The sequence below is a fragment of the Myotis myotis genome, unplaced genomic scaffold (genome assembly GCF_014108235.1).
Source record: "Myotis myotis isolate mMyoMyo1 unplaced genomic scaffold, mMyoMyo1.p scaffold_m19_p_3, whole genome shotgun sequence".
NCBI lineage: Eukaryota > Metazoa > Chordata > Mammalia > Chiroptera > Vespertilionidae > Myotis > Myotis myotis.
The window spans coordinates 137,056,944-137,083,784 of NW_023416335.1; the positions used below are offsets into that span (position 1 = coordinate 137,056,944).

At 39.1% G+C, this 26,841-nt stretch overlaps 1 protein-coding gene across 2 annotated transcripts in view; it reads left to right on the plus strand.

Annotated features, from left to right (window-relative positions):
• LIN7A (lin-7 homolog A, crumbs cell polarity complex component) overlaps positions 1 to 26,841 on the plus strand; it is a 143,843-nt gene that overhangs the window by 92,767 nt on the left and 24,235 nt on the right. For both annotated transcript variants that reach the window (XM_036301729.1, XM_036301728.1), the window contains exons 3-4: positions 6,562 to 6,633; positions 9,432 to 9,641. In XM_036301729.1, the coding sequence (XP_036157622.1) occupies positions 6,574 to 6,633; positions 9,432 to 9,641 (270 nt within the window). In that variant the 5' untranslated portion in view covers positions 6,562 to 6,573. The remainder of the gene's footprint in view (positions 1 to 6,561; positions 6,634 to 9,431; positions 9,642 to 26,841) is intronic.

Genomic DNA, 26,841 nt, shown 5'->3' on the forward strand with positions numbered 1-26,841 from the left:
TCTATCTCTTTCTCTTTTTCTCCTCCCTTCTTCTCTAAAATCAATAAAAACATATTTAAAAAAGAAGGTCCATGATATTGTACATAGAAAGTCTTAAAGACTCCATCAAAAAACTACTGAACTTAATAAATGAATTTCTCAATCTAGCAAGATACAAAATTAACACCCAGAAATCTATGGTCTTTTTATACACCAGTAATGAACTCATAGAAAGAGAAACTAAAAAAAACAATGCCACTTATCATTGCAACAAAAAAATTAAGAGAGCCTAACCGGTTTGGCTCAGTGGATAGAGCATCAGCCTGCGGACTGAAAGGTCCTGGGTTCGATTCTGGTCAAGGGCATGTACTTGGTTGCGGGCACATCCCCAGTGTGGGGTGTGCAGGAGGCAGCTGATTGATGTTTCTCTCTGATTGATGTTTCTAACTCTCTATTACTCTCCCTTCCTCTCTGTAAAAAATCAATAAAATATATTGAAAATAATTAATATACCTAGCAATAAACTTAACTAAGGAGGTTACTCAGAAAACTACAGGACCTATACTCAGAAAACTACAGGATCTATACTCAGAAAATGACAAGATGTTGAAAAAAGAGAAAGAGGAAGACATAAACAAATGGAAGAATGTACCATGTTCATGGGTTGGTAAAATCAACAACATTAAAATGTTCATACTACCCAAAGCAATCTGTAGATTCACTGCAATCCCGATTAAAATACCAATGGCATATTTCACAGACCTCTCCAAAACAAACTCTCCAAAAATTCATCTGGAGTGAAAAAAGACCCCGAGTAGCCACAGCAATCTTGAGAAAGAAGAACAAAGTAGGAGGGATCACAATACCAGATATAAAGCTATATTACAAAGCCACTGTTCTCAAAACAGCCTGGTACTGGCACAAGAACAGACATAAATACCAATGGAACAGAACAGAGAACCCAGGAATAGACCCAAGAAATTATGCTCAATTAATATTTGACAAAGGAGGCAAGAGCATACAATGGAGTCAAGACAGTCTCTTCAATAAATGGTGTTGGGAAAATTAGACATTTACATGCAAAAAAATGAAACTAGATCTCCAACTGAACACCATACACAAAAATAAACTCAAAGTGGATAAAGGACTTAAACGTAAGATGGGAAACCATAAAAATCTTATAAGAATTCACAGGTAGCAAAATATAAGATATATGTCATAGCAATATCTTTACTGATACAGCTCGTAGGACAATAAAAACTAAGAAGAAAATAAACAAATGGGACTACATCAAAATAAAAAGCTCCTGCACAGCAAAAGAAACCATCAACAAAACAACAAGAAAGCCCACTGCATGGGAGAACATATTTGCCAATCTTATCTCTGATAAGGGTTTAATCTCCAATATTTACGGGGAACTCATAGAACTTAACAAAAGGAAGATAAACAAACCAATCAAAAAATGGGCAAAGAACCTAAATAGACATTTTTTAAAAGTGGACATACAGAAGGCCAAGAGACATATGAAAACATGCTCAAAATCACTAATAATCTGAGAGCTGTAAATCAAAATGACAATGAGGTACCATCTCATACCTGTCAGAATGACTATCATCAACAAATCAACAAATGACAAGTGCTGGCAAGGATGTGGAGAAAAAGGAACCCTCATGTACTGCTGGTGGGAATGCAGACTGGTGCAGCCACTGTGCAAAACAGTATAGAATTTCCTCAAAAAATTAAAAATGGAACTCCTAGTTGACCCAGTAATCCCACTTCTAGGAATATATCCAAAGAAATCAAAAAGGATATATGCACCCCCATGTTCATAGCAGCACAATTTTACAATAGCTAAGATTTGGAAACAGCCTAAGTGCCCATCAGCAGATGAGTGGATTAGAAAACTGTGATACATCTACACAATGGAATACTACGCTGCTGTAAAAAAAGAAGGAACTCTTACCATTTGCAACAGCATGGATGGACCTGGAAAGCATTATTCTAAGTGAAATAAGCCAGTTGGACAAAGATAAATATCACATGATCTCACTCATTAGTGGACTACAATGAACAACATAAACAAAAATAGATCCAGAGACATAGAAGCATAAACAGACCTTCAAACTTCAGAGGGAAGGGACAGGGGGGAGGGGGTAAGAGATCAACCAAAGGACTTGTATGCATGCATATAACAATAACCCATAGACACAGACAGTAGGGGGGTGAGGGCATGTGGTGGGGGGTGGGAACAGCCAGGGAGAGGTCAATGGGGGAAAAAGGAGACATATGTAATACTTTGAACAATAAATAATTTAAATTTTTTATAATGTATCAAAGGACACCCATTGTTTTTCATGTCTTAACCACCATGAGTAGTGCTGCAATGAACATAGGGGTTGGTAAGTCTTTACAAATAAATGTTTTCATATCTGGGGGTTATATATATCCAGAATAGGGGGTGCTGGGTCATATGAAACTCTATTCTTAATTTTTTGAGAAACCTTCATACTGTTTTCTATAGTGGTCTTCCAGTTTACATTCCTATCAGAAGTGAATGAGGGCTCCTTTTTCTCCACAACCTCTCCAACACTTGTCATTACTTGTCTTGTTGATAATAGCCATTCTAACAGGTGTGAGGTGGTATCTCATTGTAGTTTTGATATGCATTTCTCCAGTAGTTAGAGAATTTGAGTATCTTTTCATATATCTTCTTGAGAGAAATGTTTGTTCAGGTCCTCTGCCCATTTTCATTGCATTGTTTGTTTGTTGTTGAGTTGTATGAGTTCTTTGTATATTTTGGATATTATCCCCTTGTTGAAGCTGTTGTTTGCAAATATCATCTCCCATTCAGTTGGTTGACATTTTGTGTTGTTGTTTCCTTTTGCTGTGCAAAAGCCTTTTAGTTTGATATAATTCCATTCATTTATTTTTGTCTTCACTTCCCTTGCCTTTGGGGTTAAATTCATAAGAATGTTCTCCACAAGATCCATAAGTTTATTATCTATGTTTTCTTTCATGCAATTTACTGTTTCAGATCTTATATCTCAGCATTTGATCTATTTTGAATTAATTTTTTTAAAAATATATTTTCTTGATTTTTCACAGAGAGGAAGGGAGAGAGATAGAGAGAGTTAGAAACATCGATGAGAGAGAAACATCGATCAGCTGCCTCCTGCACATCCTGTGCCCGCAACCCAGGTACATGCCCTTGACCAGAATCGAACCCGGGACCTCTCAGTCCGCAGGCCGACGCTCCATCCACTGAGCCAAACCGGTTTCGGCTATTTTGAATTAATTTTTGTACATGGGGACAAACAATAGTCTATTTCCATTCCAATTTTCCCAGCACCATTTAATGAAGTGGCTTTCTTTTCTTCATTTTATCTTTTTGGCTCTTTTATCAAAAATTATTTGCCCATACACCGTTATCCTATATAATCAAAGCCTAATATGCTGTGTATGGTTGTCTGTTCAACCAATCAAAGGGTAATATGCTAAGGCCATTCAAACGCTCACTATGATGTGCACTGACCACCAGGGGGCAGACAGTCAACTGGTTGACCAGTAGCTATGATGTGCACTGACCACCAGGGGGCATATGCTTCCATCGTAGGTTAGCTTGCCGCTGGGGTCCGGCAGATCGGCACTGAGCAAGATGGGCCAAACACACCCTGGAGCCTTCCTGCGGTCCCTCCCTGGCTGGCCAACCTCCTGTGTCCCTCCCCCGGCTCTGACCATGCACCAGTGGGGTCCCTTGGCCTGGCCTGCACCCTATGGCAATCCAGGACCCCTCAGGGGATGTTGGAGAGCTGGCTCTGGCCTGATCCCGCAAGCCAGGCCAAGGGACCCCACTGGTGCACGAATTCGTGCACTGGGCCTCCAGTCATGATATAGAACAGTTCCAATGCCCCCCTCCAAATTCCCCCATTCCTGATAGTCAACTCATCTCCACTCCCAGCTTCTAGCAAATTTGGATCTGTTTTTTCCCCTATTATTTTCTTTTTTTCCAGAGTATCGTAAAAGTAAAATCATCATAGAGTACGTGTTTTTTTTTTTTCACTTAGCAACATACATTTGAGATTTATCCTTACTGCTGCATATATGATAGTCTGTTCCTTTTTATTGCCTAGCTTTATTATTCCATTATATTAATTGATATACTTGCATTTGATCATTCATTCACAGTTGAAAGCTATCTGAGTTGTTTCCAGTTTGTGGCAATGATAAATAAAGCTATTACAAGTGTTTACATCTCATTTTTTAATGAACATACACTTTTATTTTTTTGTTAATTACCGCCTGAGGATATTTTTTTTCCATTGCTATTCAGAGAGAGTGGACAAGAAGGAAGGAGGGGAATAGAGACAGAGGAGAGAGAGAAAAAAACATGATGTGAGAGACACCCATCAATTGGTTGCCTCCTGCATGTACCCCAACCAGGGCCAAGGTTGGAACTTACAACCCGGGTACATGCTCTTGACACTCTAATGACATGACCATGGCTAATAAACATACATTTATTTTTATCTTGGATAAGTAACTAGAAGTAGACAACTGAATCCTATAGTAAGTGCAGATTTAACTTTGTAGAAACCTGTTATCTTGTTTTTTCAAGTAGCTGTGCCATTTTCCATTCGACCAGCAATATTTGAGAGTTCTAGTTGTTCAACATTCTTGTACTTAAGTATTGTCAGTATTTTTAAAAAAACTAGACATTCTAATAAGTGTGTAGATGTACCTAATTATGGTTTTAATTTCAATTTTTCCCTAGTGACTATGTTGAGTATCTTTTCATATTAGCCAACCATATATCTTCCTTGATGACATGCCTGTTCAAACACATTACCCAATTTTTAATCAGGTTGTTTTCTTATTATTGACTTTGGAGAGTTATTTATGTGTTCTGGATATGAGACCTTTATCAGCTATGTGTTTTGCAATTATTTTCTCCCAGTCAATTTGTCTTTTTATTTTCTTAACAGTGTTTTTCAAAGAGTTAGTCTCTACCACCCTTTTATTAAACTACAATTTTAGTCTATCCTTTTTCAGTTTCTAAGCTCTCAGGTTAACAATTCGCACCAATTCCTAATGAGCAAATTATAATATTTTGGAACCTTATGGGGATAGAAGATAACCAACTTTAAAGACAGCATGCTTCTATATACGATTTATTTGAATACTATAACAATCAGGAATTCTCTTGGCTGAAAGTAGCAAAAAGTCAAACTTTAGTGGCTTAAACATATAGGATTATTTTGTTGTTGTTGTTGCAAGTTGAGAGAAATGCAGCTGCTTGCCAGGATTCATTATATTTACACTTAGGACAGGAAGTAGAGAAGGGAAAAGGACAGAACTTGTACCAAGAGAGCAAAACTTTCCCAGAAGTCTCTCTGCTACTTTCAATTGAATTCTCATTGGACAGAACTGGGTCATAGAGCCAGGCAATGCTTAGCAGAGCCGGTTGGGTTCGGAGGGCTTACCTAGTGTCTTCCTCACACAGCAACTTTTATTTATTTATTTTATTTCTTTAATATATTTTTATTTCAGAGAAGGGAGAGGGAGAGAGAGAGAGATAGAAGCATCAATGATGAAAGAGAACTGTTAATCTGCTGCCCCCTGCATGCCCCATACTGGGGACTGAGCCTGCAACCCAGACATGTGGCCTGACCAGGAATTGAACCAGTGACCTCTTGGTTCATGGGTCCATGCTCAACCACTGAGCCACACCAGCCAGCCAATCAATTCTTCTTACGAAGTGTGGATGAACTTCATGTCCTAGGAGATTTCTTCCCAAAAGATCAGGGCCAAATAATGTAGAAAACATTAAATAATAATAATAATCATTACCCTAATTATATTAATGTAAGGCTTAAACATATATTGATTAGTCAGCATAACCTTTATGCTTTCTTCAACATCATTCTGCATCCAGATTCTACCCCCATTCTTACTATTTCATCTAAAAATGAATGGTAACTTGAGCCCATAGTTGGTATGTTGCTCTGTGTTACTAGTTTTAAGGACCTCTTACTTTACTTGTCTTTGTTCTGAATACTTTTTTGTCTATGAATTCTGAGTGTGTCAAGAACAGTAACATACCTACCAACATGCAAAGAAAAGATAGTTATCCTGGTTTTGTGAATATTGATTTGGAAAACTATTTTGAAAGTGTTACATAAATTCAAGAAGTATATTTTTATCACATATTTTACAGATAGAGCTATATATAATGGTAAAATATCTTTACCAACAAAGTAATCTTTATAATATATAGAAGAAAAATAAATATGCGTTTCTATATTTGATAAACATGGTCAGCCAAATTTAAAACCTATGAATAAAAGTGATTGCCTTGTCTGCCCCAAACTCCATTCTTTACCCCTTAGCCCCTCCCCCCCCCCCAAAAAAAAAAAAAAATAAGAAGGATTTTTGGCCCAAGGCATCAGGATAATTGATTCAGATCTATTTCACTTTGTGATAGGGAACTTTTGTATTGCAATGAAAATGTATCATATTGTCTGCAATGAAAGAATTAATATTCTTAATGTTCTTACACATTCCTTTTTTATGTGAACATTTTAGGTGTATCAATATATGCATGAAACGATAACTGTTAATGGCTGTCCCGAATTCCGTGCCAGGGCCACAGCAAAGGTAAGGCTTGAGTAACTTTAAAAATATACTTAACCACAGTGATCTAGTAATTGATTGTGCGCGTGTGTGTTTCAGGTATTCTCGTGTGTACACTGTAAGAGAATTTAGACATCAGTGGCAGCCCAGAGTCTAGAACCAGTACTACTTCCCAGGTAAAAATCCTAATGGAAAATTGAACGTTTCTGCTGCTTCTGTAGCTTAAGAAAGGAGAATGATTTCATTAAACTCACTAAATGTCCATTTGGCACAAGCAAATCTACTCACTCATTGTATGAAATACTACTTGGTTTTCTAACAGATTCCTCTAATCCAAAAAAACCTGTTCCCTATTCAGTGCAAGAAGATTTATTTGAACATGTCTAAAGGTCTGACTTAAGTTAATCATTGAGAGAACTCGCCTGATACCCAACAATGTAGGATCCGTCCATGTATTCAGCTGGGCAGTGGGTAGCTGAAAGAATGTGATGCTGACCTAAAGGGAAGACCTGTCACCTTTTGTGGTAATGATCACATTTGCTCTGTAAAAACTTAAATCCAGATACTACAGAGGCCCTACTAATGGAAATGTTCCAGCAATAGGATCAGGAAATTATCTGGAAAATAGACCATTAGGAAATGATAGTTAAAAACTAAAATCTCTAATGCAGTTCTTATTTTACAAATACAGAAATATTATAATACATACACACTTGCTTTTTAAAAGCTTTTCTGTTTTTAATAGTGTATAAGAAGTAAGAACTGGTGAAAACAATTAGAAGTTTTCATTTAAATTTTTTTTTGTGTTACATCATCTCTTGTTTGATTTTCCTCCTATAACTGAACACTATAGATTTGTCAGTGTGTTTGTTTATTTTTGACCCAAACCAAAAGAGGATACTGTTATCATTACATCATGCTTTGCTTGTACTGAAGTGGAACACACACAGAAAAAATGATCCCTCCATGGTTTAATTAAGAGGAAAGTGAATTATGTAGTGTTTTACCATTCTCATTTCTTATTCATGTAGAACAGCAGGATAGCAGCATAATGTTGCAATAGCACAATATTTTCTGGTTGTTTCTGGGCTGTCTGCATTGCATCCATGTCAGCCATTAAATCTATGCATGACGACAAGGTTTGCATGAGCAAATGCATGGAGCTGAAAACAAGCCATTATTTCCATATCATTCACTATCTTTCACTAAATGCAGACAGTAGCATAATGCTGAATTGATGTGATAATGCTGTGTGTGGAAAAGAATGTACAGTAGTTGCAAATCAATATTTTTATAGTGTTGAGTGAATCACTTTATAGTAGGCATTGAATCAACTGTGCTTAAGAAAGGTTAATGGAGGTGGAAAATAAGCAGGCAGAGAATATTTTCTTGATAGAAACTACATCATTGCTTTAATTTTATTTCAATGAGGTGTCAGGACTAATGGTAAGTTGTTTCCTTCAACTTATTTTTAAAAATTAATAGTAATGAATTTTAAAATACAATAATATCCATATTATACGATATTTTTACAGCTAGGTATAAAACCATAGACCAGTGGTCAGCAAACTGTGGTTCACGAGCCACATGCGGCTCTTTGGCCACTTGAGTGTGGCCACGAAGTTTCAGTCGCATTGTACATGCACGCCCGCACGTGGTATTTTGTGGAAGAGCCACACTCAAGGGGCCACAGTTTGCCGACCACTGCCATAGAATTTTCATTGTGGCTACATTGCTACAGTAGTTGAAATATTAATGTAAAATGTCAGGGGGAAAGAAGACCTCTGTGCCAGAGAAGAAGACCTCTAAAAATAATCCTATATAATAAAAGGCTAATATGCAAATCGACCGAATGGCAGAACGACCAGTCACTATGATGTACACTGACCACCAGGGGGCAGATGCTCAATGCAAGAACTTCCCCCTGGTGGTCAGTGGACTCCTACAGGGAGAGTGCCACTCAGTGAGAAGCCAGGCTCAAGGCTGGTGAGTGCAGTGATGGTGGTGGGAGCCTCTTTCACCTCCGTAGCAGTGCTAAGGATGTCCGACTGATGGCTTAGGCCTGCTCCAGGGAGCAGGCCTAAGCCATCAATTGGACATCCCCTGAGGGCTCCTGAACTGCTAGAGGGCATAGACTGTGCTGAGGGGACCCCCTCCCCCGAGTGCACGAATTTCTTTCACCGAGCCTCTAGTATGAAATATTGATGTGAAATAATAATCTGTTTGAATCTATTATTTCATTATAGCTTTTATTTTTTTTAGATATCCCCCCAAAAAACACAAAAACACCAAATTTGCTAAGGCAAAATTATAGATATATTTACCAGCTTTATACATATAAGTGCTCCTCAGTGTATTGAACAAATATTTATGAAGATTTGTATGCAAGCACCAGCTTAGACTGTGTGCCATACAAAGAAGTGTAAGCCACAAACTCTGCCCTTCAGTGCCCATAGTCACCATACATACATAACAATTATAGTATATGTGCCATACGTAGGTAGCATATGGACCAATCCTATTTTGAGTGCAAGAATAGGAGGAATTTCATATGAGGTAATTGGGAAAGATATTTCTGTAGAAGGGAAATTATTATCATTATGGATAATGTCTAGAAAGCTGGAAATAGCTGAACTTGGCTTTACCAAGGGAAAGGAATCATAAATGACATCTATATGAAGAACACCCCTCCATTTTGTGCTCTTTCCTTCACAGGAAAAATGCTATGAAAATATGAGGAGTTGCCTGACCTCCCCACTGCAAAGCATAGGATTAGCCTTCCTTCCCTCCTTCTACTACCAAATTACCATCTTGTCTTTCAGGCAACAGTTGCAGCTTTTGCTGCTAGTGAAGGCCACTCCCACCCTCGGGTAGTCGAACTGCCAAAGACTGATGAAGGCCTTGGTTTTAACGTGATGGGAGGAAAGGAGCAAAATTCTCCCATTTATATCTCTCGCATCATTCCTGGAGGGGTGGCTGAAAGACACGGAGGCCTCAAAAGAGGAGACCAGCTGCTATCAGTGAATGGAGTGGTATGTTCATAACATAACCAGAAGTTTTCTCCTTAAGCACATTCTCTCTCCCCTTACCCCCTGCCCCTGCTGTTACTGAAGTTAGTGTTGATACCCTGGAACAAATCATAATTTTGTGTCCAATCAGCTTTCTAAGCGTTGATGGATATTAAACTAGCAAAAACAGTAATTTTACAGTTTTTATGTCTCATTTCATCTTGTCCAGATGTGATCATCCCAACTGGTAGAATTTCTCCCATATTTACTTTAATTGAATTAATGGTTAGAAGAACATAATAATTTCTAGGCACTCTTTATTCAATTTACTATAAACAAATACATTTAAAAAATAAAGATAAAACTCTTCACCCTATATATTTTATTTTAATTAAAGAGGAAGGATAATTTTCATATACGTAATAATATATATGGAAAATGGCAATGCACAGGTAATTCTTTAAGCCAAGTGTGCAGCAATAGTATAATAAAAATACGTCAGCTTCCGAATGTTTGATTATATTATCTATTATTTCATATATTTATTTATTTATTCTCACATGAAGTTGGAATAAACTAAAGTAAGTAACATTTTAAAGTAAAAGCAGGAACATACATTTTTTCCATAACCTCATATTCTTTGGATGCCATTACTTCCACATGTAATAATGAGTTGCCAAAGAAATAGCTTACTCTAAAATGAATAATTTTATCCCCATAACTTCTACCTACATCAAAAACAAATAACCTAAAAGTACACATTTCAGAAGTATAAATAGGAACATGTCAATGGTTACCTTTCTATTAATCTAAGATCTTTTTCTTAAGAATTTAAGATTTTAATAAATAAAATAGATTTGTGTGCTTTTTTGTGGACAGATGATTTCTGCTTAGACTACCAAAAATAAAATTCATTTTAAAATGTAATATTTTATTGGTAACTATGGAGAAAATTTTTCTGTACTTATCTTATGTTTTATTTCTTTTTTATTTTTAGCCTGACTAGTAGTTTTATAGAACCCAAAACCATTCAACTCTGCTGGTCTCTGATGTGCTTCAAAATCATCAACCCATGAATATTTTATGTCATTTCAGCATTTGAATTCTAAAATTACCATTTCATTTACTTTTCTCTATGTAACAATGCTTTGAGATGAGCTTTTTATTGACCTGTAGATAACTGTGACTTTTTCAAAGCTTGTTTCAACTGATAATTTTAGAGTCAAAATCTAGTAGACTACTCGAGAGCTTGGTCATGTAGTTATGTCACAAAGTAATTAATCCGTGCCTCAGTGTATGAATTTATAATTTCTCTGAATATATTGGGTAGATAAAAAGAAAGTATAGATTTTAAAACATGAAAAGTACAAAAAGGGACCAAAAATATATTAGTAGTAACTGTAATTATATAAAGCAATAATAAATACATATGAAATCACTTTAATAGGTAGTTCACTTCTAACTATCAGTCAAGGTGAGCTAAAAAGTCTTTATTTAACCCATACAATTGCAGTAAACACATCTGTAGGCTTTTAATAATTATTCATCCATTTCTGGCAATGACCAGGTGGGAGGCTTTAAATGGTGGTGGTGGGTGAGGGGATTGGAGAAATGAAATCAGACACATAAGACTCTACCACCTAAAATCTATATGATTAAATTAATGTCCCCTATACTTGAATTTCCTAATATGGATAAGGGGAGTAGTGACTTGAAGGGTGCTGATGAAGATTAAAATAAGACAAAATGTCCGTTGAGAGATGTCCAGTGATCATTTAGTCACACACATCTTTGATAGATAAAGGTGGTTACTAACGCAGGTTGAAGCACGTTAGCAATCCTCCTATTATCATCCTAATGCTAATTATGTTAAAAGTAAGCCTTAAACCAACTTCTGCTAAACTTACAGGCATATTTTAGCAAACATTTATTAGCAAAAAAAGCCTAATAGATTCATGCAACCTCTTCCGTAAGTTTGGTGAAATCGTAGGAAGGTGTATGCCACTAATTTTGCCAATGAGAGAATGCACTTCTGCCATATTTTTGCTAATAAGCAAAACATTATCTGTTCATTGAAATAGGTAAAACAAATGCTTTTATAGTAGCCAACCTCTAAAGTGTTGCCTTTCTGATAGAATGCTTTCTGACCACCTTGGATTGGTTAAAAAAAAGCTTCTAAATTTAGAGTTTAAGATATTGCACTTCCATATAATCAAGCCATATATTATAAATGATCTATTTTAAAATATTTAAAAGTAAGTTATCTACATTTTAACAGTGTCTAATTTTTATCAGATGTTCATCAAGAGTAGTTTTCCTTCTGTCAATGCAAACCTGCACGGCCCAGTGGGCTTCCCATAGTCACACAGAGTGGCTAATCCAAGGCAAAGTTCCATTTAGCATGCTTGATAATGAGTCACTAATTTCACCAATGAGAATGCACTTCTGCCATATTTTTGCCAATAACACCAATCCAGGAGTCTTTTTAATATGAATAATTCCAGTCAAACAGAAATATTTAATGAAAAAATTTACTCTGTATTGAAAGGGCCAAAGAAGAAAAAGAGAGAAAATATCAGCAAATGGTCAAATTATTACTATTTACACTTAAAATAAAGAACCATTTGGGGAAATTAATATGGAAGATTTTCAGAACATGCCATTCTAAACTGAGAGTATATTCTGGAACAGCATGATTTGTAGGGCTGACGCAAACCTTAACCGCTTCAAGACCCTAGGGGAAGTTTCCTAACGCCCTACTTAGAAAGTAAAGAAATTATTCCATAGATCTTTAAACATCTGAAAAGATAAAGCATCTTAGAAGTCAAAAAGAAGGAAACTCATACTAGCTCAGCTTTCATTAGGAGAATTTTTTTTTTACTATCCCTGAGCTCCAAACGAAATTTCCTATGAGACTTTTACTAATGAGACATTGAATCATCTAATGCATTTTTATAGAAAATGCAGAGGCCTTTTGTGTATGGCTGCTGCTAAAGTCAACTCTCAGTAAAAACTTAGAGCTGAATTCTCAATAAAAATTTAACATTAACAGGAAGTGAAAATGTTTCAGATAGAATTTATAGCTACTTAATGATCTCCTGTTCACCCTTTTATGCCCAAGTATTTCATCAACAATTTTGAGAAAAGACTAAAGGATTTTTTATAAAGGCAACAGCTGAGGTGGAGCCAGTAAATACATTTAGTGATAGAGTCCAGATATAAAAAAATCTCAATAGCATGGCACAGTAGGCCTAATTGATTAAGAATCTACATGAAGTCCTGCTCCTACTCCCAGAAAACTAGCTACCTATGTGCAGAATTAAGGAGAAATGGCTAAACATCATAACCTGGAAAAAAGACAAAATGCCTGGGGGATTTTCATTGATTTTAAGAAAAATATAAGGCAAGTTGGGGAAAACAAAAACATGTTAATGTGATTGTAGGGGCCATGACTACAAATATTGTGCACAGATATGAGATATTAGTCCAGCTCTTGAACATGCTGTTCAGCTCATAGCTCATTGTGCTACCCAATCCTGGTTCCTTCCTTATGAAGAACAGTAAGCTAGTTCAGAAATGGGCAGTCCTGAATATGATGAACATGTTAAAGAAGGACATGAGCTGTTTAGGATAGAGAAGAAAACATTAAGGGAATGATGGCTGTCTTCAGTCTTACTCCACCGTGTGAGGCACCAGATGGCAGAGCCAAGACCAGTGGGTAAGTCACAAGGAAGGCAGATTTCAGCTTATTAGAACAGAGCTTTTAGACACTTAGAGCTCTATAAATATGGAAAGACTGAATCATGAAATAGTATGTGTCCTTCATTTGATGTTTTATTCAGAGATTAGAAGACCACTGGCAAGAATATTTCAAAATTTATGCACTGTGTAGAGCTAGAACAGTTGGCCCAAAGTCCATTCTAACCCTGTGACTCTGATTCTGTGTCTTCAGATGAGATTTTGTCGATACTGCCATATATTCCTACACATACGCACACATTCCCACATCTCCTTATACAGGTAAGCAGGCTCCACCTAGTTTCTATGCACACAACTGAGACATTTTTCCTAAACAGAAAATAGAAAGGGTATAAATATACTACAGTATAATACCTATTATATTTTTTATTTACTTAGTACTCTAAAGGGAGAAAGCCTAAAAGAATCAACCTGCATATGATATCGTACTGGCACTGAGGGAAAAAGGGCAGGTGGGAAGCAGGAAACAGAGGACCAAAAGATAAAATAAAATCACAAGAACTTTAAAAATATGTCATAGAGAAAGGAGGCCTTCATTAGCATCTGAAATCCAAGCATCATTGGTAGGAAAATTGCAGTTAAATTCACCCAGCTCTGTAGTTAATCCTAAATAAAGCCATCGATACAGTGTATGCACAGTTGCTAATTGATTTTTAAGCATAACAGATGAATGAGCAAAAATTTAGGGATGGAACAGAATAAATTGTTTTCCTGGAATCTGGCCTTTTTCCATTTTATAAATATCTATGCCAAGTTAAGAGTGAGTACTCACAGCTCAAATTATTTATGCAGGAAGACTGTCAGGTGTGGAATGAGGATGGGAAAAAAAAAAAAACTTAGAACTCTGGATTTGAGTGCTATGAAGCTACAGCACATCAAGAGGAAATGTGTGTGAAAAAGTCTTATTTCTCTTTTATCTAAACAAAGAGAAAAACACAAATCATGTTTTTTAAATTGCTCTGAAATACTGTAAGATTTCTGTGAAAATGTAAGCTCCATTTTAAAATGCCTGCAGTAATTTTTTTGTTCATTGCCTTGTCTTTAGTCTTAGAACAGTCCCTGAATGTAGTGGAAGCGCCATATGCATTTTTTTTAAAAACTCAAGGTACCACTGTAAGCACTTTACATAATGAATTTATGATTCCCCCATAGTGATCTTTTGTGGTAGGTGCTATTATTGGCTCTCTCATTTAACAGATGAGGAAACCGAGGAAGAGAGAGACCAAGTAACTTGTCCTAGGTCACACAGCTTCTGAATGACAGCTGGAAATTCTAACCCAGGCAGTCTGGCCTTATTCATAATAATTGAAGGGTAAATAAGTATCTTAGTCATTGCTAAATTAGTATTTTCATATATGGTATAGAAAAGATCAGGGTGTCTTCATCTCTATGGGATTGCATAAGAGAATTTTGATGGGGAGAGGGTCTGTTGTTTTTCGCAAATTCTCATAAGAGGCTATGACCTTTAAAAAGTTGAGAAATAGTCTTAAAAATAGTCACATCTTGAGAAAAGGAGATTACTCAAATCCAAATGGCTCAGAATAAGGAGAGGGCATGACGATTGAATTGTTCCATACCTGCCTAACTCATCACTCCACTTTGTGCCAGGAACGAGGGTGTGGCCTGAACAGCCAGGTAGCCCTGATACACACTCACTCTCCAGGTCTACTTGACTTAGAGGGGAGCACAGGCAGGCATAAAGAGGGGGAAGGCAGAGCCTCAGCCCTGGGCTGCCCCAGAGACCTGGGTTAAGCACACCCACCTCAGTTCTAGGCTAAGGCCTCAAGTAGCGCAATTCTCCTCACATTCTCTCTCTGCCTAGGAGTCATTTCCAGATTCTTTACCTTTTTTTTTGGCATCTGAGTGGGAGATTTGGGGGTTATAATTAAATAGAAGTGAAGACTCGAATTTCAGGTAAATGTTGAACATTTTTGTTCATTGAATGGCATCATGTGATACTCCATTCACAATTGTGAAGGAGCCAAGACAAATACAATTAGGTTGTTTTATTTCATTCACCTTTGGAATGGCACAAACAAGGCAGCGTAATCCAGTATATTTCGCAACACTAAGCAGGTGGTATTGAGTCCCCTTCATTCTGGGTTGGCTCATGACAAGAGTCCTTTTCATTTAAAAAGTGGAACAGGGAGAGATTGTGCTATCCTAAAAGAACAAGTAACAAGAGCTCACCAGCCAAAAGTGCTACATTCTCACCCTGTGATTTCAGCAGCAGGAATGAGCACCAGGTATATTACTTCTCAGATTAGCTCTCAGACACTGTTAGACCAACTTGAGCTTTGAGCAATACCCTGAGATTGTGTTGATAAAATTGATTGAAAATGTATCAGTGTAAGAACACACTCACATCTAGCCAGTGTAAAAGGACAAATCTCTAGATGCTAGAGAGCATTCCCGCACATGGGGTCAGACTGGCCTAAATCTCCATTTAGGTTGCTGAGAGTAGATATTTGATTACTCAATTTAGTTGCTGGTGCAGTCTTTTTCACAGTTATTACCATCATTTTCTTACCATTTGTTGTTTGTGTTTTCCTCATTTTGTGCTATTTTCACAATGTTTTTTGTTCATTCAACAATTATTTGTAGAGCAATTATTATGTGATAGCTGCTGAGCTAAGCCCTGGGTATAGATGGTGAACAAAAAGAAAAGGTTACAACCCTCTTGGAACTTTTTGCCTGGTAGAAGGTAAGAAAATGATGATGGTAATAATAAGTATATGCATGTAAGTGTATATGTAACTGGTGAAATACCCAGCCTGTGTCCCACCCTAAAGGAAATCCCCCCCAGTGATTCAGTTCAGTTCTACATTGGTCAAAGTAATGGGATTTTTACTCCTCATGTGTATTAAGTTTCTTATGGCTGTTGTGACAAATTACCACAAACTGGGCTTAAACAATAAAAAACAAATGTTCTCTCTCAGCTCCGGAGGCCAGATGTCAGAAATCAGAGTGACCCAAACCCAAGGTGAGCGGGACTCTGCTCCCTCCAAAGGCTCCCGAGGGGACTCCCTTTCTTGCTCCTTCCAGCCACTAGTGGCTGCCTGTGCTCCTTGACTTGTGGCTGCCTCACTCATATCTCTGCTTCCACGGGAACATTACCTTCTCTTCTGTGTGAAACGTTCCTCATCTTCCCTCTTGTGGGCACCCTTGTGATTGCATTTAGGGCCCACCAAGATAATGCAGAATAATATCCTCAAAAGCCTTAACTTAATCACATCCACAAAGACTCTTTTTCTATATAAGGCAATAATTACGGTTCCACGGAATAAGTTTGATGTCTTTGAGGGCCATAACCCAGCCTTCTACAATGTGTTTATATCCTAAATCCAGAGGGCGTACAAGTGTCCAGGGGGACCAGTTGTCCACAGTTTCTGGGCACATGGTTTTCCACTGTAAGGATAGCATGTGCTGAGTATTTCCACCTACTCCAGGTTCTGATAATGCAAGTTCCTTCTTCCCTCCAACTTTGGGTACTTTTATCTTCATAGTCAATGAAGCCCCTCAGCCTCATCTTCTTCCTTCCCCCAGGCCCAACCCTGTCTAGTCTTTGGATGGTGAAAATATGAAAACATTTCTTTCTACCTTACAGCTAAAGGCTTTCAACTAATTTTGAGCCTTTTTTTGTTGTTGTTATTGTTCCAGGTGTGGGCTGAAGGAAGCAATGAGGGAGGGGAAATACATAAAGAATACAAATTTATACCTCAGGATGTAACACTGTCATATAATTCAATGCTATGACAACTGTTAAAGGGGAAGAGGGAGAAGAAAATAAGGTGTTATGTAAAAGAGTAAGAGGCACTACCATTAACAGTGTTAAGAATGGCCTTTTTGAGGGGTGACGTTTAACCTGAGTCTGGGGGCAAGGAAGAGTCAGTCATTATCAGAAGAAAGAGCTTGTGCGAAGGTCCCCAGCTAAGGAAGTTCATGACTTGCCTTGTAGGAGTGGCTGAAGGAAGAACAGAGTGACGGGGCATGGAGAGTCAGATAAGATAGCTGAAGAGTTGGTTGGGAGTCAGATGAGGCACAGTCATACCACAGTCATATAGGTGCTACAAAAATGTCTATTTTCTTTTAAATAGAAAAGGAATCTTAGTGTTGTCCAGCAACTCTCAAATCTGGTGATACGTTAAGAATTTCTAATACCTTTATGGCTGTTCATTAAGAAATGAAAAAATATTTTTCTCTATTTCAGTAATTATTATTTCTATATTGAAGTGTTTTTATATACTGTAAACCATGTCACTAAGTTCTGACATCTAATAACTTTAGGAGCCATTTCATATTAGTATTGATACGTTCAATAGACATTAGAAAACTTTTTATTGTCAATTAATATTTACAACATTTCAAATAAAACATTGCTTTTATTTGAGTTCTTATAGTTTCGGAGGAATTTAAGATATTCTAACCATAATATGATCAGTTACTTTTTGAGACTCATTTCATTGTCCATAAAGCAGAAATAACAATACCCTTCACAAAGTGCTACTCTGCAGATTAATTGAGAGAAAGTATGTGAAAGTATCTGCCACTATGGTGGGTACTATTTAAATTATAATATACTAGAGGCCCGGTGCACAAAAATTTGTGCACTCGGGGGGAGGGGGGGGTCCCTCAGCCCTGCTTGTGCCCTCTCGCAGCCTGGGACCCCTCGGGAGATAACAACCTGCTGGCTTGGGCCTGCTCCCGGGTGGCAAGGGCAGGCCCAATCCCTAGGTGCAGCCCCTGGTCGGGCTCAGAGCAGGGCCGATTGGGGAGTTGGGGCGCCGCTCCCTCTCATGCACAGAGCAGGGCAGATTGGGAGGTTGAGATGCCACCCTCAGTCACACTCAGGGTAGGGCCGATAGGGGGGTTGGGGCACCTCCCCGTGTCACACTCAAGGCAGGGTTGATTGGGAGGTTGTGGCACCACCCCCTGTCATGCACAGAGCAGGGCCAATCAAGGGGTTGGGGAGCTCTCCCCTGTCATGCACAGAGCAGGGCCGATCAGGGGGTTGAGGAGCTCCCCCCTGTCACTCACAGAGTAGGGCCGATAGGCGAGTTGGGGCACCGCCCCCTGTCACACTCAGGGCAGGGCGGATCAGGTGGTTGGGGCCCCGCCACTCTCACACTCAGGGCAGTGCCGATGGGGAGGTTATGGCTCTACCCCGTCACACACAGAGCAGGGCCCGTGTGTGTGTGTGGGGGGGGGGGAGGGGGGGTTTGGGGCGCCGCACCCTGTCACACACAGAGCAGGGCTGATCAGGGGGTTGAGGCACTGCACCCTGTCACACACAGAGCTGCAGGGCGATCACGGGGTTGGGGAGCTCTCCCCTATCAGGCACAGAGCAGGGCTGATAAGGGGGTTGGGGCTCCTTCCCCTGTCACGAACAGAGCAGGGCGGATGGGGAGGTTGTGCCCCCGCCCCCTGACACACACAGAGCTGCAGGGCGATCAGGGGGTTTGGGCGCTGCCCCGTCACCCTGATCCCGGTGCCGGGAGGCCTCTTGACTCCGCTGATCCCGGTGCTGGGACACATATTACCCTTTTACTATATAGGATAGAGGCCTGGTGCATGGGTGGGGGCTGGGTGGTTTGCCCTGAAGGGTGTCCTGGATCAGGGTGGGGGTCCCTACTGGGGTGCCTGGCCAGCCTGGGTGAGGGGATGATGGCTGTTTGCAGCTAGTCACACACCCTTCAGGGTGGGGGTCCCAACTGGGGTTCCTGGCCAGCCTGGGTGAAGGGATGATGGCTGTTTGAAGCTGGTCACACACCCTTCAGGGTGGGGGTCCCCACTGGGGTGCCTGGCCAGCCTGGGTGAGAGGATGATGGCTGTTTGCAGCTGGTCACACACCCTTCAGGGTGGGGGTCCCCACTGGGGTGCCTGGCCAGCCTGGGTGAGAGGATGATGGCTGTTTGCAGCTGGTCACACACCCTTCAGGGTGGGGGTCCCCACTGGGGTGCCTGGCCAGGCTGGGTGAGGGGCTGAGGGCTGTTTTCAGGCCGACTGAAGCTCCCAACTGCTCCTCTTTTTCTTTTCTTTTTTTATTCTGGGCCAGCTTTAGCTCTGGCTCCAGCTCTGAGGCTTCTGCTGCGGAAAGAAGGTATCTGATTTGTTTCGGTTCTGTAATCGAAACACTGTATAACTCCAGCTCTAAGATCCCGGCCTCGCTGAAAGCAGGTTTCTGGGGTTTTGTTTAGCTTCTATATTCGTTACAATGTTTCTTAAACTGCAGGCTCAGAGGCCGGCAAAGCAGGCGGCGAGCGTTGGTTTCCTCCGTCACTGAAGCAAGCAAGCCTCATGTTGTTTCAAGCTGCCTGGCTGCCGGCTGCCATCTTGGCTGGCAGTTAATTTGCATATCTCGATTAGCCAATGGGAAGGATAGCGGTCGTACGCCAATTACCATGTTTCTCTTTTATTAGATAGGATGTTCATTGTTATTAATTATTATTATTATTGTTAACTGTTAATATAAATTCCTTTCCTCTAAGGTAGATAATATCCTCCTCCTATCTTATAATATCACCTGCATATAGACTTCTATTCTCAGCTTAGACTAAGTCTTTTCCTCTGCTCTCTGTTTAACTTCAGGAGACAGTAAAATCCCCCATTGAATATTTTAACTCAGAGGCAGTTGAATCCCACTTATTAGAAGGTATTTACAAGTCCTTGGATTTTTTGGCATCTTTACATCTCCAAAACTGATGTAACCACACCTGTTCTATTTTTCCTAACAGGGTAAAAGAGAGAATTAATAAATATAACATTGGCAAAAATAACTCATCTTTTCACAAAACACATTCCTGTGTTGTATTATTAAAGAGCTTTTTTATCACACTCCTAGATAGGTCTTTCTATATTTACTATTGTGACAAAGTCTCAATGTACAAAAGCAGGAAATGTAAATACTACAGTAATCATCCTTTTAATGTTGGCTGAGAAATATGTAGTTCATCTCAGGAGAATACAGTGTTTGCCTTTAAATTCTTTGCTAGGTCAAGTTCTGGCATCATTCATGCTTTGTGGAACTTACCAAACCCAGTTACCAGTTACTGTTTTAACCATTGATGGAGAAGCCAATTTCTATTGCCTAAAAGCTATGCTTTATGATTCAATTGATGCCTAACTTGATTGAGAAGGAACATTCTTCTAATTTATTCAGCATAGGCCTATAGACTGCTGGCACGCACCTAAAGCAGAGTTAGAATGTTGTTAATTTGCCACAGCTGCGTAAGTATACCTAATGAGATGCAAACCAAGTTAAACCTGAGTGCATACAGTTATTTATAATGGATTTCGATCTCGTCGTATTCTTGATTTTTCTCAAAGAGAAAAAGAGACTGATACAAAGGGAACTCAAATAATATGTCATAAATTAAGTGTGCTTCCTGGGAGGCTCATGTGAGATACCCACACTCTAACTCAGCTGTAAGGAGCTGCACCTCAGATGTGGGAAATGCAGGGAGAGAGTCTTGACAGTTGTGATGCAGAACCTCACCTTTCTTAGTGCAGCCAGAGGGCAAGGCCAGTTTTAAGAAGTTGCATAATACTGATACAGGCTAATATAGCAATTTAAGAATATATATATACTCACACACACACAGTATATATACATAGACATAATAATAAAGATTCAAATGTGTGCCAAGCCAGCTCAGCCAAGAGTTTGAAAGCCTGAGGGAGGGCGGCGAAAGGATGAAGAAATGACAGACAAAGAGAATAAGCTGGGTCTAGCCCAGTGATGGCGAACCTTTTGAGCTCGGCATGTCAGCATTTTGAAAAACCCTAACTTAACTCTGGTGCAACCATAGTAAAACAAAGACTTATATTTTTGATATTTATTGTATATATTTAAATGCCATCTAACAAAGAAAAATCAACCAAAAAAATGAGTTCGTGTGTCAGAGGTGTCATAAACCTATATGTGTCATAGGTTCGCCATCACTGGCTAGGTCAGCTATGGGCAAACTACGGCCCGTTTGAAATGAATAAAACTAAAAAAAAAAGACCGTACCCTTTTATGTAATGATGTTTACTTTGAATTTATATTAGTTCACACAAACACTCCATCCATGGTTTTGTTCTGGCCCTCCGGTCCAGTTTAAGAACCCACTGTGGCCCTCGAGTCAAAAAGTTTGCCCACCCCTGGGCTAGGTGGATCTTCCTGTGCCTGGCTGAGGCCACAGAGAGAGATCCAGAGGCAAACTGAGCCTTTATTTTATAGCCAGAGGTAAACAAGGTAGTGGTCACCATAGTGACAATGTTCTTGTGAGTTTCACTTGTTTTGGCAGCACTTGCTGCACCTCCCACAGCCCATTAGCTACCCAGATAAGATCTAGGGAGCATCATAAGGTCAAGCCTAATTATGCTAAGAGGGCTGTGCCCTCTAAGCTGAGACTTGTTTGTGGCTTTGCCAACAGGTCAGTCCGAGGCTTAACCCTATATCCATGCCTTACACAAGTAAATAAAAACAACTTATTTAAAAATAAAACCTAAATCAAAATTTAAAAAAGAAGTTGCGTGATATGGCACTTTGAACCACAGGCCTTCCCTCCTTGGTTTTCCCTTTTTTCTCATAGACACAGACTCATTAGTTGGTAATTTTTATCACTGTCGACTTTACTCTAAAATGTAAATTACATTCCATCCCTTCGGTGGCACCTAAACTCTTCTCAAAAGAAGTCATATTTCTACTCATAGGTGTGTGACTATTATCACCAACCGTGTAAATATAGGGGAGCTTAAGTTTTAAGAATGTCCTTTTGAATACAAACCCAGGCAGAGACTTTACCTCCTAGAGTTAAAATATGCATATGTTTTCATTATTTTTTTTAGTTTAAATCACTGCAAAGCTGGTATGCATCAGATTTGATCTCCTAGCACTTGCCTACCCTGGTTCATCACCCCGTACCAGCATCTCAGCTCAGCCTTTTCATTCTGAGCTCATTGCCACATAAGCACTCATCATTATGTATTCAGAAATATAGTAAAATGTGATGTTAGAAAAGTTGAGGATTCTAGACTCTCTCTGAGCTACCTCTGAAAGCCAAGGAAGCATGATGTTGCACTGGATTTGGTTTTGCAAAGGGCTCTCCTTGAAGTAGGAGGATAAAGTTGACTACTGTGTGTCCAGGAGGAGATTGTACAAAAGAGTGGAGATGACCAAGTGGGAATTGTGTCCATCTCAACAGTTCCAGCTAGTTATTGCCATTGGGGAAAGCCTACAGTGTTGTCAGATAATTCAGAATTTAAAGAAAGGAAAACAACACAAAAACATTCTGGTTTTGTAGAGGATATGTAGGATCTTATAGGTTAAATAGTAGTCATCCAGGGAAATGTCAGAGTGAGTGGGTTGGTGCAAAAATACTCCAGGCAATGTGGACAACATGTGCACTAACATATAAGAAACAGCATGATGTGTAACTGATGAGTAAAGCAAGGAGTGGTGGTATTGAAGTTGGAGGGATGGACAGGGCCTCCTGAGCCATGAGAAGGAGCCTGGACTTGCCATTTGCAGGTGGTAAGAAATGGCCAACAGAACATGGTTTTGTTCTGTCGAGTGCCAGCTTGCGGGAGTGTAGAAGTGGAGGAAATCTGAAGGTGGGGAGACCGACTAGGATTCTCTTAGGAGTTTTGGAGGGACGTGGTGAAGGTCTTAACTGGAAGAAGAGGAATTAGGATGGAGAGAAAGGAAGAGATTTGAAAACTATTTTGGAGGTAATGGTGTTATAACCGAGACCTCGTGATTGATTGGATGTGAGATAAAGGAAAGGGCACTACCAAAGCAGTCCCAAGTTCCTGGCGTGGATCCCATCTCCTGTTGATACAGGAGAAAAGGAAGTTCAGGTGAGAAAGTGAGGCGCTTCATACTCAGCAGTTTGTGGTGTCTGTGGGTCATCCAGGTGAAAGTGTACAAGAGAGAACGATTTCATTTGGTTTTGGATAAGGGCATAGGTTTTAACTTAGTTTTATGGGTGTTAATTTAAAATGAATTAACTGAGTTCTAGCAAACTGACAGCATTTGAAAGTAGAAAACTTAAGAAAAAACTTCTACTATGTAAACTTCTCACTAAATTAATAATTTGTCTTAATCAGAGTTTCTTAACCTGGGAACAGCTAATATTTTGAACTGGGTAATTCTTTCTTGAGGAGGCTGTTCTGTGCATTGTAGGACGGTTAGCAGTATACCTGGCCAGTGACACTCCTCACTCCAGGGGTGACCATCAAAAATATCTCCAGATATTGTCAACTGTCCTCCAGGGGGCAAAAATCATACCTGTTTGAGACCCATTACCTTAAACTAAATTAGTCCAGTTTCATAGAGACTGATACAAACCAAACAGGAGTTGCACTTTTAAAATCTGAATTGCATATATTATACATTACATGGTGTGTGTGTGTGTGTGTGTGTGTGTGTGTGTGTGTGTGTGAATAGACTGGATTTACAGAATCAGCATGTAGGGAATCCACAGGTGGACCATTCTGGAAAAGACTTCATCCAAGGCTTGTCTGTGAATTGAGGGGTCTGTGGAGAAGAGCCCTGTAGTTGACCTTAATTAACCGGGATGACAAAGGCAAAGAGATTGCCAGCTCACCACTATTGAATCTTTCTCTGCAGGCAAACAGCGTTTTAAGAATTTCACTTAACAGGCATTAATCAGACTGCCAAAAAAGTAATTAACAATGTGCCATGTGCCTGGCACTGAGGAAGGGACAGTTTAAACAAAAAAACAGTTCATTAAAAGGGCTTAGTTTTAACTAACTCTCCTAGAAACATCAAGTTAAGTTTTTCATAAATAAAGGTGGCTGCATTACTCATAATTTGCCCTAGCTTTAGCTTTGGGTGATTTGTAGAAATATTTTACCAGTGTCATAAACAGAAATGTGCTAAGGCCTCACCACTTTTCTCTTCTGCCTCAACGTAGAAGGCAGAGTTTCTGTTTGACCACTTAGGGTCTGTAACCAGAGGCCACAGGGAACTGAGAATTCTCTGAGTTTTACAAATGGGTCTGAAATGAGGTTGGCCACCAGGGAGGTGGGGGACAGTTGTTCATCCTGAAATTTCTTTATTTTTGTGTCCATGATCTGTTTAAAGTTTTTATAAATTATATTAAATGATCTGTATTACATTGCCAGTCACTGTTAAGTAGTAGAAGAAGCAACTTTAAATATCACTGCTCATGCTATAGCAATTTAGACAGAGATAATTACCAAAGGAACCCATTGCACACAGCTTTTCACATGGGTCCTATTTTATTAATTGGTAGTAGGGATGATGCAAAGCTGTATGATGTTAGTTATCATATCACACATCAATCATTTTATGGTATTGATATGGGCAGCTGTTAGGAATATGACTTCCTCTGGTTGTACTAAATATAATTTTACACATATTTATTTTAAGTGTTCCACAAAGAAGCCCAATCACTTTAAACCTGTGTGGTCTTTAATAAATGTGTTCATTTTTAAAAGAAAATCATCAAGCATTTAATTATGTGCAACTTTTAGTAGGCATGTTTGATTACCCTGTGAATAAAACAGATCAAATAGAATCGTTATCATTCCTGCGATGCACTTGTAATTATTTGTAGGAATACAGGGACTTGAGTCAGGCTTGTAACCTGAACTACCCTGTTGGATTACTCGACCTAGATCTCCGAATGATTATCTACTTTTATAGATTAGCTGTGCAGTTATTCCACTAATCCCTTAGTTTGAGAGATATTAAATAGGGCAGTAAGCTGATAAAGTATACATAAATGACCTGTGTCTATAGTATGTATGTGTCCAAACAAGTTTAGATAACATTTCCTGGACATAGTCTTCAGATTCACTTGTTCATTCAAAGAGTATTTTTTTTAATGTTGGCTTTTCTTTTTAAAAAAAATATATTTTATTGATTTTTTTTACAGAGAGGAAGGGAGAGGGATAGAGAGTTAGAAACATCAATGAGAGAGAAACATCGATCAGCTGCCTCCTGTACACTCCCTACTGGGGATGTGACCACAACCAAGGTACATGCCCTTGACCGGAATCGAACCTGGGACCCTTGAGTTCACAGGCCGACACTCACTGAGCCAAACCGGTTAGGGCTCAAAGAGTATTTACTAAACATCTATAGCATACCAGGCACTATTTGAAGCAGTCAGGATTCTCTGATTGAGAAAAATAAAAGAAAGATTCTTTCATTCATGGAGTCTATATTCCAGTAGGGTAGATAAGCAATAAACAAAACAAATAAGTAAATACATTTAATGTTAGATGGTGGCAACTACTAAAGAAAACGTAAGAGAGAGAGAGAGAGAAAGAGAGAGAAATCAGTAGAGTGTAAGGAGGACAGGAAGTGCCAGGGTATGAAAGGAAGCACCTGAGCAGAGTAGCCTAAGTGAGAAGGTGATATCTGAGGAGCGGATTAAAGCAGGTAAGGGGGTGAGCCACCTGAGTCTCTCCCTTAAGGAAGAACATTCAACCCAGAGGAAGGAGTCAAAGTCCTTAGATGGAAAAGCTCTGGCAGATTGGAGGAAGCTAGACATGAGTTAAGTGGTAGTAACCTCTCTTTTTTTTAATTTTTAAAGTTTTTGCTAATTAAAAAATTGCAATTTTTAAAAGTATATTTTCTACTTAAATTACATTAAAATGGTATTTTTAAATCTTCACACACTAGGTTAGGAAATAAAGCAGGCAGTCCCCCAAATGTAGTGACAAAATTGATAACAAAAGTAACAGAAAAGCTTTGCATTGAGAGCTAACAGGCCAGGCATTTGCTAAGCATTCTAAGTGCACTGGACCATTTAATTCTCACACACTAATTCCTTGTCATTTATGGAGTTGGAAGAGTAATTTGGTAACTTCTCTAAACCTTCGTTTCCACATTGCTAAGAGATGACATTAGTGGCTACCTTGTTTTTATGATACAACATAGTTCCTAACACATAATGAGTACTAAATAAGTGCTGTGATAATTGCTGCTAGTTCAATTATTAAGGCATCAGTCATTGGTTTAAACAAAAAATCATTGTTTTCTCAGAGAAGTTACAACATAGTTAAGTCACAGATTTGTTGAACAAACATTAACCAACCCATAACACTTAGATATTTATTTATTTACTCATCTTGCAAAATATTATTGGGCCCGGCATTTAGTCACTAGTGAAATAAAAATAAATACCCCTGATTTCAGGCTTATAGGCCTGGGAAGGAAATAGGCAAGGAAGAAGATCATCTTTACAACATAAGTTATTTTATAAATAATGATAAGTTTGGGGTTTCCTCAGGGATCAGAGAAGGGGCATCAACCCCACGATGGGGGGGCCAGAGACGGTTCCTCCTGTGGAGAAAGCTCGTAGGCAGGTAGGTATTGGGTAGGTGACTGGAGGTGGTGAGGGAGGTGAAAAAGCCATATTAAGAGGAGACAATGTTAGAGTCAGACACTGGAGAAAATTGCATAGTCTTCTGTTTGGAGAGTTCA